The 17,002-nt window shown below is 41.6% G+C and overlaps 1 protein-coding gene across 1 annotated transcript in view; it reads right to left on the reverse strand.

Moving 5' to 3' along the window:
* The window catches only part of THSD7B (thrombospondin type 1 domain containing 7B), a 313,731-nt gene that overhangs the window by 19,422 nt on the left and 277,307 nt on the right, over positions 1 to 17,002 (reverse strand). The window contains exons 17-21 of the mRNA XM_071746457.1: positions 16,035 to 16,168; positions 15,139 to 15,292; positions 4,106 to 4,247; positions 2,608 to 2,723; positions 1,794 to 1,911 (exon numbers count right to left, since the gene is read on the reverse strand). Coding sequence (XP_071602558.1) covers positions 1,794 to 1,911; positions 2,608 to 2,723; positions 4,106 to 4,247; positions 15,139 to 15,292; positions 16,035 to 16,168 — 664 coding nt within the window. The remainder of the gene's footprint in view (positions 1 to 1,793; positions 1,912 to 2,607; positions 2,724 to 4,105; positions 4,248 to 15,138; positions 15,293 to 16,034; positions 16,169 to 17,002) is intronic.

Below are 17,002 nucleotides of genomic sequence, written 5' to 3' on the forward strand. Positions count from 1 at the left end.
TGGCAGCAAAAGTGAGATCAGGACTGGGGCTGTGGTAAAATAAACCATGTGGTTGCAATGACTTGGCTGCAAAGCGCTTTTGTCCTATTGATGTTCCTGCTTTGGGATGAGATTCAGAAGGATCTTTGGGTCCCTGGAAAGTCATATAAATGAGGGAGAGAGATGGAACAAAACTTGGCTTCCTTATGATGCACTTTTAAAGATAGCTTTCCTAGCTCCTTAGATGCCATAGGGTCACAAAACAGTGTCTCCAGCTTTTAAATCACACATGTCTATATCGTGAACTGTACAAGCCAGGTCTTTAGCCAGCAGTATGATGGAGTTATGATCTTTGAGGACCAGAAGATGACCCAGAGAGCTGAGCTTGGGTTTTTCTGTGTGGTTCAAGTATCCTTAACAAGGTTTGGGATCTACAGGCAGGACACTCACTGGAAGGTCTGCTTTGGCACAGATGTTTCCAGTTTTCCCCAGCAGAAGCGCAGCTCTGATTTAGGACATGAACTAACCATTTGCTCTTTAAATGCACTGGGAACCATCAGCTTTTTAACTAATCTTTAGGATTTGCATAAGTATTTCAGGATCAGAAGCAGAGTACCAGATGTATCTGTACTCAAGTACCTACATCCCTGAGCAAACTGTGCAGTGGAAGAGCTCAGGACAAAACTCTTTCAGGCACTCACTATACTGGGTGAACTCCTTTCTCATGCTAAAAGCCATAAAGAAGTTAGAATCAGCTTTTGCACTCATAGTTTTGTTTATTTTAGGAAGCTATTGAACATTCAAAAAATAATTTAAGTCCATTAAGCAAACATGACCATTAACACTCCAAAATTGACATTTAAGAAAAAATAAAATTTGGAACTAATAGTACTCCTAGAGTGTTGTTGTTAAAAGACTAGCTATGAATTATTCATCTCTGTTAAGAAAGCACAACTTTACAAAAGGGCTAAAAGCTCAGCAAATAAAGAGCACCACTAATCCAAACATTAAGCTTTTTCTGTAACACGCTTTGCTCTCTGAAATCCATCTGAAGGAATCACTTTATGGAAGTTAAGAGCTTTTTTCTTTTTGACCTTAAGTGAATTTGATTCAAATATACATTATGGCTCTCGAATCTTAAAGACCATTAGCTGTACATCTAATGCACACCAGAAGCCTAGAAAAAAGAATGTCACAAGCTTATTTCGAATAAAACCTTCATCACATTTCCTCATGTCAATACTCAAAGGGTTTTTAGATTATATAAAGTTTAAAAAGGTCCTAATCGTTTCACTTTTTATATGCTGGTGGGCACTACTGGCTATCAAAAGCCTCACCGAAGTTATTGGACTCATATAAGGAGTAAGGTACCTGTGGATACAAGATGGAGCCTGAGACCTACTAAGTGATGAAAAATAGCCTTAGTGTTTTTTCTTCAATGGGATTTAGTAATTATATTATTAAAAGTAAATTCACAAGAGGATTTATTTCATTATCTACTTCTTAAGAATCCAGTAACTCTCCCCAGCTCTTTGCTAGCTCTATATAATCTCTGTCTCAGGGGTGAATGTTGCCTATGACTGAATTCTGAGAGTTTGAGTTAATTAATAAAATAACACTCCAGGCATCTGTCTGCTTGTTTCCTAAGCTGCATTTTTCTCTTCAGAGTACTTTGGAAATACCCTGCATATTTCACAAACCAACACCTCAGGACCTCAAGAGTGCCCATATTCACCTGGGAAGGGTTTGGTACTGCTCGGGGCAACCCCTGGGGCTGGGGTAGGGGTAGGAAGGGGGTAAAAGAGGGGACTCACCACCAGTGCCACAGGTGTGGGAGCACTGGGACCAGGCTGACCACGCCGAGAGCCGGCAGTCCACCGCGCAGTCCACCACGCACCGACTGCTCGTCTGCACGGGCTTCTCCAGCTGGAGCTGTGGGATGAGAAGGAAACAGAGGTCTCAGTCCCCCAACCAATTCATCCACCACCTCCTGACTGGGCTGGACACCAAGGCAGAAAAACCCCAAAATTGGCAGTGGCTCTGGTGGGACACCAGCATCACCACGTACGGGGAGTTGGCAAAGGCGGCAATTGGTGCGAGCGGTTTCAGGGTTGAAGGATTTCTTATTCAAGAGTCCAGCAGTGTTTGGGGCTTACTCTGAAAGGGCAATCCCAAACACTTAACAGGCCCCAAACTCAGTGGTTATCAGCTTTGCTGGAAAAACTGGGATGGCGGCCATGTCCCACACATACAACAGGTTGCTCAGGGAACTTGTGGCTGCCCCATTTCTTGCAGTGTTCAAGACCAGGTTGGATGGGGCTTGGAGCAACCTGGGCTAGTGGGAGGTGTTCCTGACCATGGCAATGGGGTAGGAACAAAGTGGTCTTTTAGGTGACTTCCAACCCAAACCATTCTGTGACCCTATGGTTGGAGTTGAGGTGTCATACCACCCACCAGCTCCCCTCGGGATGCTTTTGTGCATCACCCAACTGCTGGACTCCCAGGACCAAACACAACTCTTCCACAACCTATGGTGAGTGCCTTGGTGTAGATCTGAATGCACCATCTTTCTGGAACCAAAATGAAGCTCCAGGTGGTTTCCCTAGCCCAGGCATGTGCCCTCCTCACCCTCTGGCAGAGCTGAGTGCTGACGATGGCCCCGTCACTGCGCTGGCAGCTGAGGATCCGCCGATGCTCTCCGTGCCCACAGGTGGCATTGGCACCCAACTGGCACCCGCTCCATCCTGCAGAGAAAAAGCACAGGATGCAGTGCTGCAGGTCTTGGCCACCTTCCCCTTTCCATGCCTTTTTACTACGAACAGCTTGTCTTCCTCACGGCAGGGCTTCCCAAACCCAAACAACCCACACCAAAAGAAAGTTGCTCTTCAAACCGAGCAGCTACCAGAAGAGAAACCACTGTCTCTGCACTCGGGTATCCCCTCAATGAACTGGGTACATCTGAGTGCACAGAACACTGGTAGAGGCTGATAAAGTGTATCAGTTCAACCCAGCTGGCACATTGACAGGACTGCGTTGTCTGAAGTAAAATTTCACTTTGATAAAGGAGATGGGGAAGTTTCTGAAGGGTAGTATTTTCCTTCCACGTATTTCTTGTCACAGGGCAAAGCTTTCTATTATTTGAAACTAAGCTCTAATACTCGTGAAATAAAAACAGTATTTCTAGCAGAAGGGAATGTTTATCTTATTACTTGTCTGAAATTATGACGGTCAGAATACAACTAAACTGAAATAAGCCTTAAAACATCATTTAAAACAACCCAAAAAGTGTAACACAAACAACAAAAATTTTCATACATCACCAACAAATAGGAACCATATGGGGAGAAAACCTATTACTTTGTGTCTTCCACCTCTGATAAACATGAACATATAAATGTTCTGCATTTCTGAAATATGATGATAAAAAAGACATCCTCCTGCTGCCTGTGTTTCTAGTATTTTTATTTCAAACAGGCTGAGTTTAAATTCAGATATTTTCTCCTGCTTTGTTCTCCCTTCCTACCAGCCTCCAGACTTCTCTTAGATCTCTCTTCTCTCTTTCTTATTTATCTGAGCTGGTCAAAACAAAAGGAATTTTTTTTTTGTTTTTTTGTTTTTTTGGAATATATTTAATTGCTTCTAAGATCTAAATAATGCATTTTGCTCTGAATATCCTATGCCCACCCATATACGCCATATACCTTTCAAATCAGACTTGTGCTGGTATTATTTGCTTCACCAGAATCACACAGATTATACTTTTTAATTGGAGTTTTGTAATTAATTCTGTCTATAACTCACTGAGGAGATCCCATTTAACCTGTTTTATTTCCAGTGTATCTGCAATAACAACTTAAACACAAAAACTGTGCTTTTCGCTGCAAATTTGTAAAAACATAGACATGTAATTAACCTCAGAGAAATCAGGGATGGCTATTTGTAACTCCTTTAGTGCTAAGGCTTAAAACACCTCCACAAGCAAACATAACTAAAAACACAACTGGAGAAAGCCTTGAAGGACACTGAACCTTTTATACAAAGAGATTTGAAAAAGCAGAACGCCAATTTAACAACCATATAATTAGTACCAAACTCTGCTAAGAGTATATTGGAGAGTCCTACCTACCTGTTAGGTTGTACTGATATTGGAAGCAGTTCTGGTTAAGAATACATGGCTTCATTTGGGAATCTTCAGGGCAGGGCTTTGCATTGACAGAAGACCTCAGCACTTGTCGAGTTCGGGTTTGCATAACATTGGGGTCACACACCTACAAATCAAAGTGATGGACACTCCAAGATACTGTTCCACAGATATTTAAAAGCAGGCAGAGGAAAATAAATGTGGTTCCAAGGTAAGAATCCAATCTTACTAAAAGTCATCTTTTGCCCAATCTGATTTGGCTACTCTAGGCACTCCTCCACTATTTATTCCCACAAATTTATGTAAGGATCTTTGGGGACAATGGGATCAGCACTGTGCCATTTTGCTGTGCTCTACCTCTTCCCAAGACTTCCAGTAAAATGCCATAGTACTGAATAATGGGACAGGATTTATGCCACAATTAATGCATTTTTTAGTAATACCTGATGCTGTAGCAGGAAGGACATATGTAATTGCATAGCAGTTAGGATGCTGACAAGAAGATGGATTGGCTTTTCAAAGTATCCAATAAAACACTGATGCCTGATGGCCTATAAACCAGGATTTCCTTGTTTATATTTGCACGTGAATGTAAACTAACTGTGCCTGGTTTTCATTTGTGTTTGTACATCCCAGCCACGAAAATTGTTTCATTTTAGCAGCCCTCCATCCTCACTCTCTTAGCACTGGGGGAGAGGGCTGTTTTGCTTTCCATTTCATCTGCAAGCATTGCAGTAGGGACTAAAAGGTTTCTGCCTTCCCAGAAACATTCCTTTTACATAGACAGCATCTGCTCATCCCCACAAATCCCCTCCTGTAGCCTCCTGCTTACCCCTCCTCTTCAGGGAGCTCTTCTCATTGGGTGTCACACAGAGGTGTCACCCCCCCTCCCCTCTGTCAAGCACTGCCTAAGTTCTTCCCTTGGATTATTAATGGATTATTATTATTAATGCAGGGCTATAGCAGAAGCACTGGCTGGGCCATGGGGAATGTGGTGATGCCGCTGATGTCCCCAGCTGTCCCATCCATGTCATGCCAAGGGTAACTATGCCAAGGAAGGAGCCACAACCCCCTAGATTAGAAGCTTGTGACACCAGGCAAGGCTAACCAGGGAGGAAGAGCACTAAGGATTACTGCTTTGTCTTGCTAAATAAAATGCCCAAAAAAGTCTAAATCAGCTTATTCTGAAGGCAGGGTGATTATGGGAATATGTAACAGCCATTTCAGTTGTAAGGCTGGGTCAGAAAAGTCACCCCTAGGGCAAGGGCTCTGACCTGCTGAAACTCAGCTGAGTTTTCCTGCAGCTCAGTACAGTGGGAGTGGATGAATGGAAGCAGTCCTGGCAAATCTAATGAAAATAAATCCTTATTAAAGGTATTCAGAGTTGTTTACTGAACAAGACGACCTATTTAATTCCTAACAGTCTCTCATTAGGCCTAAAGATTGCTCAGGAAGAGCAAAGAAAATCAAAAGAACAATGCATGTAGAAATACATTTACATAAATGCTTGGGAATTTAAAACATGATTTTCTATAGAATACTCTAATTACTAAAAATAACTAACAGTTTAAAAACCACAGGCTTATTATCATGCAACAAACTGCCTGCAAACACTGAACCTTGCAAGGATGAAAGTGTGGATAATTCCTCTATTGTGCATATTAAAGAGAAATGTAATGGCATTGCAGCATAAATCTAGATCTCAGACTGCTGTAAACTGGATTAGTTGCACAGATAACTAACCAGAATAAATATTAGGATAAACAGGAAAAAAGTCTAGTCCAGTCTTAAAATACATTGCCTGTTTTCCTTATTCTCACACTATATGAAAGAAATTCTATTATGTTCTTACTGCTGACACACACCTTGTCAAATCATATTAAATGGTAATCTTATTTGACTATCCATGCTCATCAAAATATCCAATTGCTCCTAATTATCTGAAAATTTAACCTGTGCTAAGTGTTTACCAATATTTCACTGCCTTTCCCACAACGAATCCAACTGTTCATCCTCAAAACTAACATTACAACTTAAATGATTTGCCAGTGAAGCAAAACAAATAAAAAAGACTGAAGGCAGGCATCTCAGCAGCTACTCCTAATTAATGTTTCTCTGCATTATGGTACGAAAGGGAAAAGAAAAAAAAATCAGTGCTGTGAAAAGAACTAATCCTGTGCCATCACAGAAATACCTGCTCTTCCTCACTTCAAAACAAGACCCTGCAGACAAAATATGCATCATTTGTAGATAAGTAATTTCTTTCAATAAAATAGTATTTCCTTCCCATGTAGCACCCTGATGTGCTGGATTACAGGGTGTCCTGCAGCCCGCCCACCTCCTGGCTAGCAGGACCCTTCTCCCTCTCAGATGTCCTCTTGGTGGGCAGGAGACCAACCAAAGAGCCCTGACCCAAATGGGTCAAAATTTCTCTTGCGTGTGCCAGGATCCAACCCAATCCCCAGTGTCCTGTGGCTCTAGGCCAGTGTTCTGGATGAGCCACGTTGTGTAGAAGCTGGAGCTGAGGTGATAAGCACCCCACTTTTAGCAGTTTTGAATAATAAACGATCTCTGTAGGGAAAGCATTCATTTAATCAAGCTGAGTACATGGGAAACATGCACAAATTCAAACTCAGCAAACTGTAACTAACATCCTGTAATATTATTTGTTGAATTCCTCTTTACGTCAATTGAGAAGTCAATTTAGTTTTATAATTGATTTTCTGGCCTTACTCTTTCAAGTTAACTATGTACAAAATTGAGCCAAAAATGTACAAAATGTATATGGAACTGAACAAGCTGCAGGAGGGAATGACTTGCAAAGAAAAAGATGAAAGCTGGGATTTTCAAAGGAGCAAGACTGAGCTGAGTATCCAGCTGCCCCGGAATCTCAATGGACTTGGGTGAATAACTCCTGCAGGACCCCTCCAAAATCTCAGGCTGGAAAAAGTAAATATTTATGATGTGGCAAAGGTTGAGGAATGGCCAGGTAGACAAAAAAGTCATTAGGGCATGTGAAGGGTGAAAAGTTGCAAGAGGGATTGTTTCCAGTGGAAGCTGTTGAGGGTATTAACAAGCATTAACAGGGAGAAGTGTGTAAGCTGCATAGCAGGAGAAAAATGTCACCTTTGTCACCACTGCCACCATTACCCAGGGTATGTATCTAGTCCTGAACTGGGTTAAGAGATACTGTGAGAAAAATCGATCAACATCAATGGCAATTTACATTTTTAGGAGGTAGCACAGAAAAAGCAGTAATACAGAAAAGGCAGCAAAAGAAAGAAATATCACTTGAGTAATTTAATTAAGAAATTATGACAGAAATCATTAAGATTTGGGCAAGATTACAGAAGGGATTGATTCTAAATATTCTCATAAAGGATAAAAATTACTAAAGCAACTTGACTGTTCAAATATTCTTCCCCATGGAACACTGAAGGTGCCATTCAGATGGATGTATCAAGGCTGGATCTGCCCCACTCCATTAGGAATACAAGTTTCTTATCACAAACATATATGAATCCAGATTTTGGGGGGTGGGGTACTTAATAAATAAACCCCACTGTGATCCAGCAGTCCTTCACTGAGTATCTTCATTTACAACCTCTTCCTTCCCACTAAGTGGATGCTATAATTTCAAATACATTATTTTACTTCCTAATGTTTTATTAATAACTACTGCTTTCACTGATCATAGATTAAGGGTTTTTTAATTATTTTTACATTAAGTCAGACATTACTTTCCCTAAGGTAACCACTACTGGCTTGTGCTCAGCATCAGCCAACACTTGTTCTACATTGGGAGCAGAAGGAAAGAGGAAATGGTGCAGCCAACAACACTGTTAAGAAAAAAGCTCTCCACATGCAGAGAACTTGCTGATTGGCACTGTGGTCCAGATCAAGCAAGTCTTATGCAGAGTTTCCTCATGTAGACAAAAAGAAATGGGGGTGAATTTCAGCCTCTCACTTGGGTCTTGGCTCAAAGGACATTTCCAGCAAACTGCAATGAGAGCAACTCTGGAGACTCAGCACCTTCACCTGACCTTTCCAGGAAACTAACTGGAGGGCTATCAGGAAGGAAAAGTAATCCTTGCTGCAGCCTGGAGATCATCAGAGTTTAGTACCTGCTTAGTAAGTGAAAAACCTTTGTTCAATTTCTGGTTCTGTTCTGGACACAACTGAAAGCCACATCTGACACCCCCCAGGCTAGAAATAGATTAAAGATTTAAGGATCAAGGCAGGATGATGAAAATGGGTGCCCACTGGAACGAAATACAAGAGGAAACAAGTCCTAATCAATGAAGATAGCTTTGATGCACAGAGGTAGAAGCTCAGAGGCCTGGAGAACATTCTGTACCTTCAAGGTCAGGTACCAACACAGGTTGGCAGTTAAGTTTTACAGACTATGTTATTTTCTGGATTTAGTCCAGATTCCTTCTTGATGATAGTAAACAACAGGATTTGTAATTCAGTGTTTCCTTTGGTGTCAGTGACAGGAATAAAATTAATTTCTGGATGGAAATAATAACAGGGACCTAACTCAGGTCACCCATTAATAGCCTATAGCAATAGGATCTCATGCACCATAAGTTTCCTTACATGCACAACTACACTGACTCAGCCTCCTTTTTGTATTAAATCTCACCATTTCCATTATCCTTTTCTATGAAGTGTGAAAAAGTTGAGCTAGAGCCAGGGATCAATAGGCCACGTTGTATAAACTGCTACAGAAACAAAACATTCTGAGGCAAGAAGAGGTACATAAAATGATAAAGTAGGAATTAATCGGAGTTTTTCCCAAAGGACCATTTAGGAATTATTAAAGCCATCATCTTGATTCTATGGCAGAATTCTTGGCACTATTAACTACTGCTTTTTTAAATATTTCTTTTTTTGCCAATCATATTGTTCCATCATGACCACTTGTCACTATTTTAAGCTAAGATAAAAAGTGAGGGCCACAAACATACCCCAAGGGATGTACTCAGCCTTTGCTCCACACAACAACAGAACAAAGCACAGAAAGTTTGTTCTGGAAGAGAAGGGTATTAAATAAAAATAAAACTGCGGGGTTATGAATGTTAAGTTCCAGAGCAAGAGCTGTTAACATATCACACATTAATACACACTATTAGATCATCTCTGTGATAGATTTTAAAAGCTGGCCATTGATCTAGGTTTTCATACACATCATAATTGCACAGCACAAAGGTTGTAACCTATTAGTGAGCCCTTTAAGTCCTTTCATTTATTAAACAGCTTGGCTAATGCAGAGTGCACTATAAATAGCTGGCCACATTATATTTAACTGGCTATTCATAAGGAAACATACAGCCTCAAACTCAGGTAAATGCATTGGCAGCCCCAGGATTTGACTATTTTTAACAGCACAGTGAACCCTTACATTGTTCATGCTGATGTGGATGTTTTGTAACAATTTAACAAGCCATTTACAATAACAAGAGCAGTCTTTTGAAATGAAAATGCATTTGCATAAATTTTCTTTTGGAAATGCATCTAGGTTCTGACATCTTATCTGCCTCCTCATAGAACCGCTGCTTTTTAAAAGATGATTGTTAATAAAGATTAGTAAAAATAAAACACTGAATTACAATAAAAAATAAAGTGGTTAGCAACTTTCTGATAAAGCCATAGAAAACAATTAAGTCCCAGCTATGCATGATGAGCTGTGCACATTCTTCCAGAAACCAGTGTAATTCTTGACCTAAATAAATTATCTCTTCATCTAGAAACACAACAGTGTGCAAGATGAATTCCTCAATCCGGCCTCCACCTGTGGGTCTTCTCCCAAACCTACATATAAAGGGTACTGGTCAGGACCTTTCATAATGGCATGTAGCAAGAGGATGAAGGGGAATGGCTTTGAACTAGAAAAGGGTAGATTTAGGTTAGTCATTTTTAAGAAATTCTTAAGTGTGAGGTGGTGAGACTGGCCCAAGTTGCCCATGGAAGCTGTGGCTGCCCCATCCCTGGAAGTGTTAGAGGCCAGGTTGGACGGAGCTTGGAGCAACCTGGGCTGGTGGGAGGTGTCCCTGCCCATGGTAGGGGGTTGGAACTGGATGAGCTTTAAGTTCCCTTCCAACCCAAACCATTCTGTGATGAAGCCTCCATTGAGTCCCAACAAGTCCACAATTTCTCTTTCAGTTGGCTCAGGAGGGAAAGCATTTCCAAACCATAACAACTCTGACCACATCTATGACCAAAGTCCCTGCAAAACCTGAGAGAGCTGCATTGCCTGGTGCCACTTTTAATAGGTGACTGCAATATTACACTCCCTCTGCCCCCCCCCTAGATTCAAGAGAACAGTGACTCAATTGTCACCAGCCCTGAGCTCTGAACATCCTTATTGGTCCATGTGGAAAGTGCTTGCTGAAATGGAGGCAGCTGTTCTGTCCCACTAGACATGTAACCTCCTATAATTAACTAATTTCAGACCTCTCAGATTTAGCTGAAAGAAATACCAACAGCTGAGGCAAACAAGGAGGCCACTGGGATGGGCCATGGGGGGGGCTGCCACAGCTCTTCCAGCAGAGAGCCAACCAAATAGATCCCAGGTAATTATTTCAGGGACTTGTAGCACAACTCACACATTAACTCTTTATAAGAATGCTTTGATGACTTCAATTGAAGTCAACTAATTACATTTCCAAGTCAGGTGGAGACAAAGTCAAGACACTGCAGGTAGTGCCTGTTCTTCCACCACTGAATATGTAACAGAGATGATAGGATTTCTGTTTCTCGGTAGTTTAGCTGGGTCTTTGAGCAATCAAGTGATGATGTCTGACTGAACACCCTATTGTAGCTGGAAGGAATACAGAGAAGCAAAATGCAAGTCAATCTAATTTGCTCATGATCTTTTTTTTTTTTTCCCCTAACTAGCAAGCTTCCAACTGTTATTTTAAATGGCTTTAAAGCCCTGATATTTATGTTATGTGGCTGTTACTTAGTGACAAAGAAGAAAACTTTATGAGCCAAAAAATAGTATTCAATCAGAGAGAAAACCAATTTGAATTTCCTTCTCACAACAGAGAATGTGAGAATAATAGGGAAGCTTTAAATCAGTAATTATGAGTTTCTTGAATTCAGTAAAGAGATAAAACCTCAAAACATTACATGTAAGACAGAGGCATTTCTGGGTGAGGGCAAAGTACCATTAGAGATAGTACTAAAGTTTAGCTTTGCATAGCTATGTTAAATAGCATTATAATCAAGATGCAAAAATTGCAATTTGGTTGGAAAATACACCTAAAAGAATTGTGATAGCATCTGGAATTAATTAAGACCACCCCAGAAATACTAATATTTAAAAGCAAAAGGGAAATAGAGGCAAAAAAAGGTAGAACAAAATCAATGTTTAGCAGAAAGAAGTATTGAAGAAAATGCTTCCTATTGACAAAGCAGTTGCCACCTTTATGACTCATTGATTTCAACATGATTCAAGATAATTTACTACCCTGAAAGTGGAAAATTTCACCTGGGAAATGTACCACTAAAAGATAAAACCAAGCAATACCCCAGAAAGTATCCAGAATACAATGACATATTGACTAAAGGTAAACTGGATAATCTAAAATGCCTTTTTATATTCAGCTGATAAGAGTTAGTTATTCCACTATCAGGATAAATTTATTATGAGAATTATTAAATACGAGCAGAACACCACAAGGTCTGGGAAAGTATTCTCACCTGACCAAAATCTTCAGTAATTATCACAAATCAAAGAGTTACTCAGGCAAAGATGAGGCTCAAAATTGCAGTTGCTCATTTCTCACAACCCAGAATTTGTCAAGTTTCATAAATCCTCGTTAACTCCAACAAGCCAAACATGACCAGACACAGCAATATTTCCCAGAAAGATCTTTGGCAGCTGCCTCACAGGAGTGCCATGACTAACTGAATGCCAACTATTTGGATATGAAAAGTAAATGTGCTCTTTTTCAAAAGAGCAGCCAGGATGTAGAGTTTTGCTTTTTCATATCAATATGATGTGATCCTTCAAATTCTTTTGATTACCTGGGGAAGAGAAAGGAGCCATACTTTGAAAATGGATTTTTGGTGAATATGCAAAAAGCATTTTGTACATCCTCAGAAGACAGGTATTTACTTCCAGGTTGGCATGAATCAGAACCCATGCATTGCCAGCGAGCAAAATTTCCTCAACTTAATAGACAGTCCTAATGAGCGAGAGCTTCTATGCATGCAGACTCACTGATATGTTTTTTGAGCTCTGTGGGAAGACACTTTAAGCAGGCTGGAGGCACAACAGGTCTGACCAAAAGCTTTACCAAGAGATTCAGCTGTAGCTGCAGACACCTGTGTTTGGGTGTCCATATGCAGCACCCCCATGCAAGGTCCAGACCCAAGCTCTCATTTGCAATCAGTGGAGCTACCTTACTGACCACATGTGACTCTTCCCTTAAAGACAAAACAGGACCCTATGCAGGCTCTGGGGCCTTCATATCTCTTCATATCTTCACTCTCTACAACCCCCTGAAAGGAGGGTGTAGCCAGGTGGGGGTTGGTCTCTTTACCCAGGCAGCTCTCAGCAAGACAAGAGGGCATGGTCTCAAGTTGTGCCAGGGGAGGTTTAGGTTGGACATTAGAAAGAATTTCTTTATGGAGAGGGTGATCAAACACTGGAATGGGCTGCCCAGGGAAGTGGTGGATTCTCCATCCCTGGAGATATTTAAAAAGAGACTGGATGTGGCACTCAGTGCCATGGTCTGGGAACCACAGCGGTAGTGGATCAAGGACTTGATGGTCTCTGAGGTGCCTTCCAACCCAGCCAATTCTATGGTTCTATGATATCTCCATTGACCATGTCCATCAGCCTGTGGCCATTCTCAGTGACCACTTTTCCCTGTGGTGACTCAGGAGATGAAAGGTTGCAACCATTGCCCTGGCATTGGCAATGCCTCCCTCCTGCCCACTTCATTTCCTGCCCCTTCCCACTAGTACCCCCACACATATGAAGATCCCCCACCATCATGGTACAACCCTTCTGAACCAACAGAACCCATCCTTGGATGTCCATCCAGTTGCCTTGGAGTTAGGTGTGTGCAGCCTGGGTGGGACAGTGCTGTGTGGTCCCCTCTCAAAATAAGGAACACAAATAGCCTGAGCAGCTATTAAAGGCTGGAAACTTATCAAAGAAGGGATTTTATCTGTCCATAAAACTTTAAGCTGTTCATTGCAGCATATCTGGACAGAACTATTTCAACACATGCTCCATCTGCATGCTCCATCTCAGTTTCACAACAAAGCATTGTAGAACAGCTTGTGAAAACATATTGTTCAGTTAATTGCATTGGCATGCAGATGTCCTCACACTGATGAATTAACATCTCCCGTGGCAAAAGGATGTACAAGGAGATGCAGGGACTGTGGCACTTGGCCCTGGGGATGCCAGGAGCTATGCTGCCTGGTGGAGTGCAGCCCACGAGCTCTGGGCATCCTTTTCCCACTTCTGTGGGCTGTGGAAGCCTCACCATTGCCAAAAAGGCAAAAACTCAGGATGCCTTAAGGATACCAGGGTACTTAAAGCTTCAGGCATTCCCTTGGGATCAAGTGACTGCCACCAAGACACCTGAAAAATACCCAATGGCCTTGAGAATCTCTGCATTAGCCTGCATGCTAAAATGAAGGAAACCTATCACTTAAAAACAGTCAATGGCAAAGAAACAGACTGATCACAGTGGGACTTTGAAAGGTATCTAAGCATCTGTATCTGTAGTGAAATGAGGCAACCAGGTGTCACTAATTGCCAGGTAGTGGGCATGAGCTTGTGTTAAGCCCACCTGTGCCTGATTAGGATGGGCCCCTACTGCCTATGTGCAGGATTAGGGGGCCAATAAAGCTCACACCTGAGGAAGCCAGGGAGGAGGCCACTTTTGGAGCAATAGCACCGATTCAGGCTGCTCAGCCCTGAGGGCAATAGACTCAGAGCACTATTCCTGAGTTTCTGCTGGAACACCTGGTTGGACCTTGGAGCACCGTGCCCTAAAAGAGGTTCGTCTTGCTACATTTATCAGTTGCAGAAGTGTACTTCATCAAAGCTATGCTGCTCAGGAGGAGGTGGATGCTGGAAATGAAATACAAGATTTTATTTGACATGTTCTTACAGAGTATATATTGATATGCTACACAAAATATTATGGAAGGAAATTACCTGTGTCAGCAGTAGCATTAGTACCTGTCCAATAAACACTCAGACTTTTGATAATGGTCCTGTTCACACAGGGGCAATGAATAAACGTTTGTCACTTAAAAACATCAAGTAACACTATTACTAAACCCCTGAGATTAAGCCTGGCACCTATTCCAACACTGATCAGAGAGAAAGAACAGGTTTGAAATTACATGCTTTGAGGCCAGACAGTTTTCACAAGACAGAATTTGCAGCTTTTTTTCCATCTTGCACACTTAGGAAAACACAGAGTGCTTGGCAGTGGCTTAAATCCCTGCATAATTCACCAAGGTTTGAGCATTTTGTGACATGACAAATTGCTCAGGCACCACACTGCCAAGCCCTGCTGCTGCTGTTGCCTCAAATCTTCCCTCAAGATTTTGAAGAGGAGAGGCTGGACAGAAATTGAGTCTGTCAAAAAGGGAGAGGTGACATTTCTTCAGATAGGAGACCTGTCCAGAGGAGCGCCAATACCACAGTTTACCAGCAGGTTGTTATGACAGTCATGCATCACTCACAGAGCTCTCCTGCAAATATTTCCTAGGCACAGACAGCCCTTACTGCTGCTGGAATAGCAGTAAAAAACCTATGTGTTTTACTAACTACTTACTTTACTAACTACCTTTTTATAGCTCACTGACTGTAGAGATATAAACATCTCCCTATTCAACCATACTGGTAGGATCCACTAAGCCTGATTTCCCCCAGAAATTGATGTACTTTGTTAGAAAATAACTATCTCATGAAATAGAGACAGAGAAGACCAATGTGTAAGGAGCAATGCCAGAGAGACCCAAACCAGAGAACCCACCTGTGGACACTTGCTCCATTGTCCCCAGTCAGACATGGCACACTCACTGGGACAGTACAAGCTGCACTTCTGTATCACATCTGGGATTTCAGCCTGATTGCACAGTGTGTTGGGCACTGTTTCCCCTCCGTAGTCCTCAGCACTGCTCACACACCTACACAGAAAACAGACATTTTTCATGAGGGGCTCATCAGCATATGACAGAAGTGATGGCTCTCACCAGCTCTGCTCGCCCCCACCTAGGACACTATAGGTAACACAATAGTTACACATGGCACGGCTGCTCAGAATGTAGAATTAATCATGTTAATGCAAATCCAAACCAGCTACAGGCACGCCGTGCTTTTGTTACCCACTGATTTCAATAACCACTTTAAATAAACATTTCAAACTTCATATAGAGGGGTTTTATCTTTGATGGGCTGACAGATGAGTGAGCAGAAAATGACAGCCAGCAAGAGCAAACCTTCCTGCTCCTGCTACTAACAGCCTAATATTTGGAATTAACCCAGAATTTTCCCAAGCCTGGGGAATGAATACTCGCTAATAATGAACACCATTGGGGTGCATGCAGTGCCTTCACCTGGGAAAAATGTTAGCAAATGAGATTCTGGAGGCTTTGCCCCTCAGGGGGCTTTATGGATATATGGCATTTAAGCTGAAGAATTCTAATTTCAACATTATGTCTTCTTCCTGAAAGATATTTGGGTGGCAACACGAGGCTGCAGCTCTGAGATTTTCCCTGTAAACTGTTGCACAGAATTTATGCTGCTTTTCATTTGAAACACACTGGACTCAGCAACCTGCTCACCAGTCAGATGGCCAGAACTGCAGCTTTATGCACGTGTGTATTAGCTCTTTTTCATCTGGAGTACCTGTGCTTTGTCTTCACTCACCTGACTTCCCTCGTTTGTATTCCTTCTCCACAGTGCAGGGAATTCTGCTCGCTGTTGATTTTGCACGGAGACCAGGGTTCTACTACCCAGGAATACTGATTGCACTCAGTGTAGCATGGGACTGCCTCGTACACCTGCCAGGAAAAAGAATCAAAACTGTTCATTTGAATGATCCAGGTTAGCATCTCTGAAGAAACACCTCAGCCAAACCCAGGAAAGGGCACGCTGAAAAAATATCATAGATTATCCTATGCTCAGGGTGTGGTAATAGCTTTAAGTCATTATTGACTTCCCAAGGGATTTTTAGGTATATAATAAACAGTACTATGCATTCAGCATCTTAGGGAACAGGATAAATAACAGCTATTTCCTGAAGCCAGAAGAGGAACTCTATTATAATTTCATTTGCTCACACTGCTCTCACTATAATCTATCATGTGTCTGCCATCAGGACCATACCTAGAGCATCTTTTGTGTTTCAGAAGGTCCAGACTTACAGTCAGCACTCATTTACCTTTGGTTCCAACATCCTTGTAAGTCACTTATCATAAAAGAATGACATTTCATGCATCCTAAATTTTTTTTTATACACAAAAACTATAAATGTTCTTTTCCATGCAAATGACTTATCTCTTAACACATCTCCTAATCAAACACTACCATGTATTCACCTGAACTATGGTATCTGTGTAGAGAGAAAAATACAGCCAAAAGCTCAACAAACATTTCTTAAAGGTGCTGATTATTCAGGTTGTTAGAAGCAGCACACTGAGATATAATACTTTAGCAGATTTTTAGGTTTAAACAAATGAATGCATCAACAGTTCTATTACAGTAATGAATAAAAGTTATTTGTTCTGAATCCTGTTTTTGGCAGAAGCTGGTTTGAAAATGCAGTGTTCCCTCTTGCTTTGTATGAAGTACAATGTGCTGCCCTGAAAAAATACAGCACACCTAAAATTTCTTCT

This window comes from Heliangelus exortis, chromosome 6 (assembly GCF_036169615.1).
Source record: "Heliangelus exortis chromosome 6, bHelExo1.hap1, whole genome shotgun sequence".
Lineage (NCBI taxonomy): Eukaryota > Metazoa > Chordata > Aves > Apodiformes > Trochilidae > Heliangelus > Heliangelus exortis.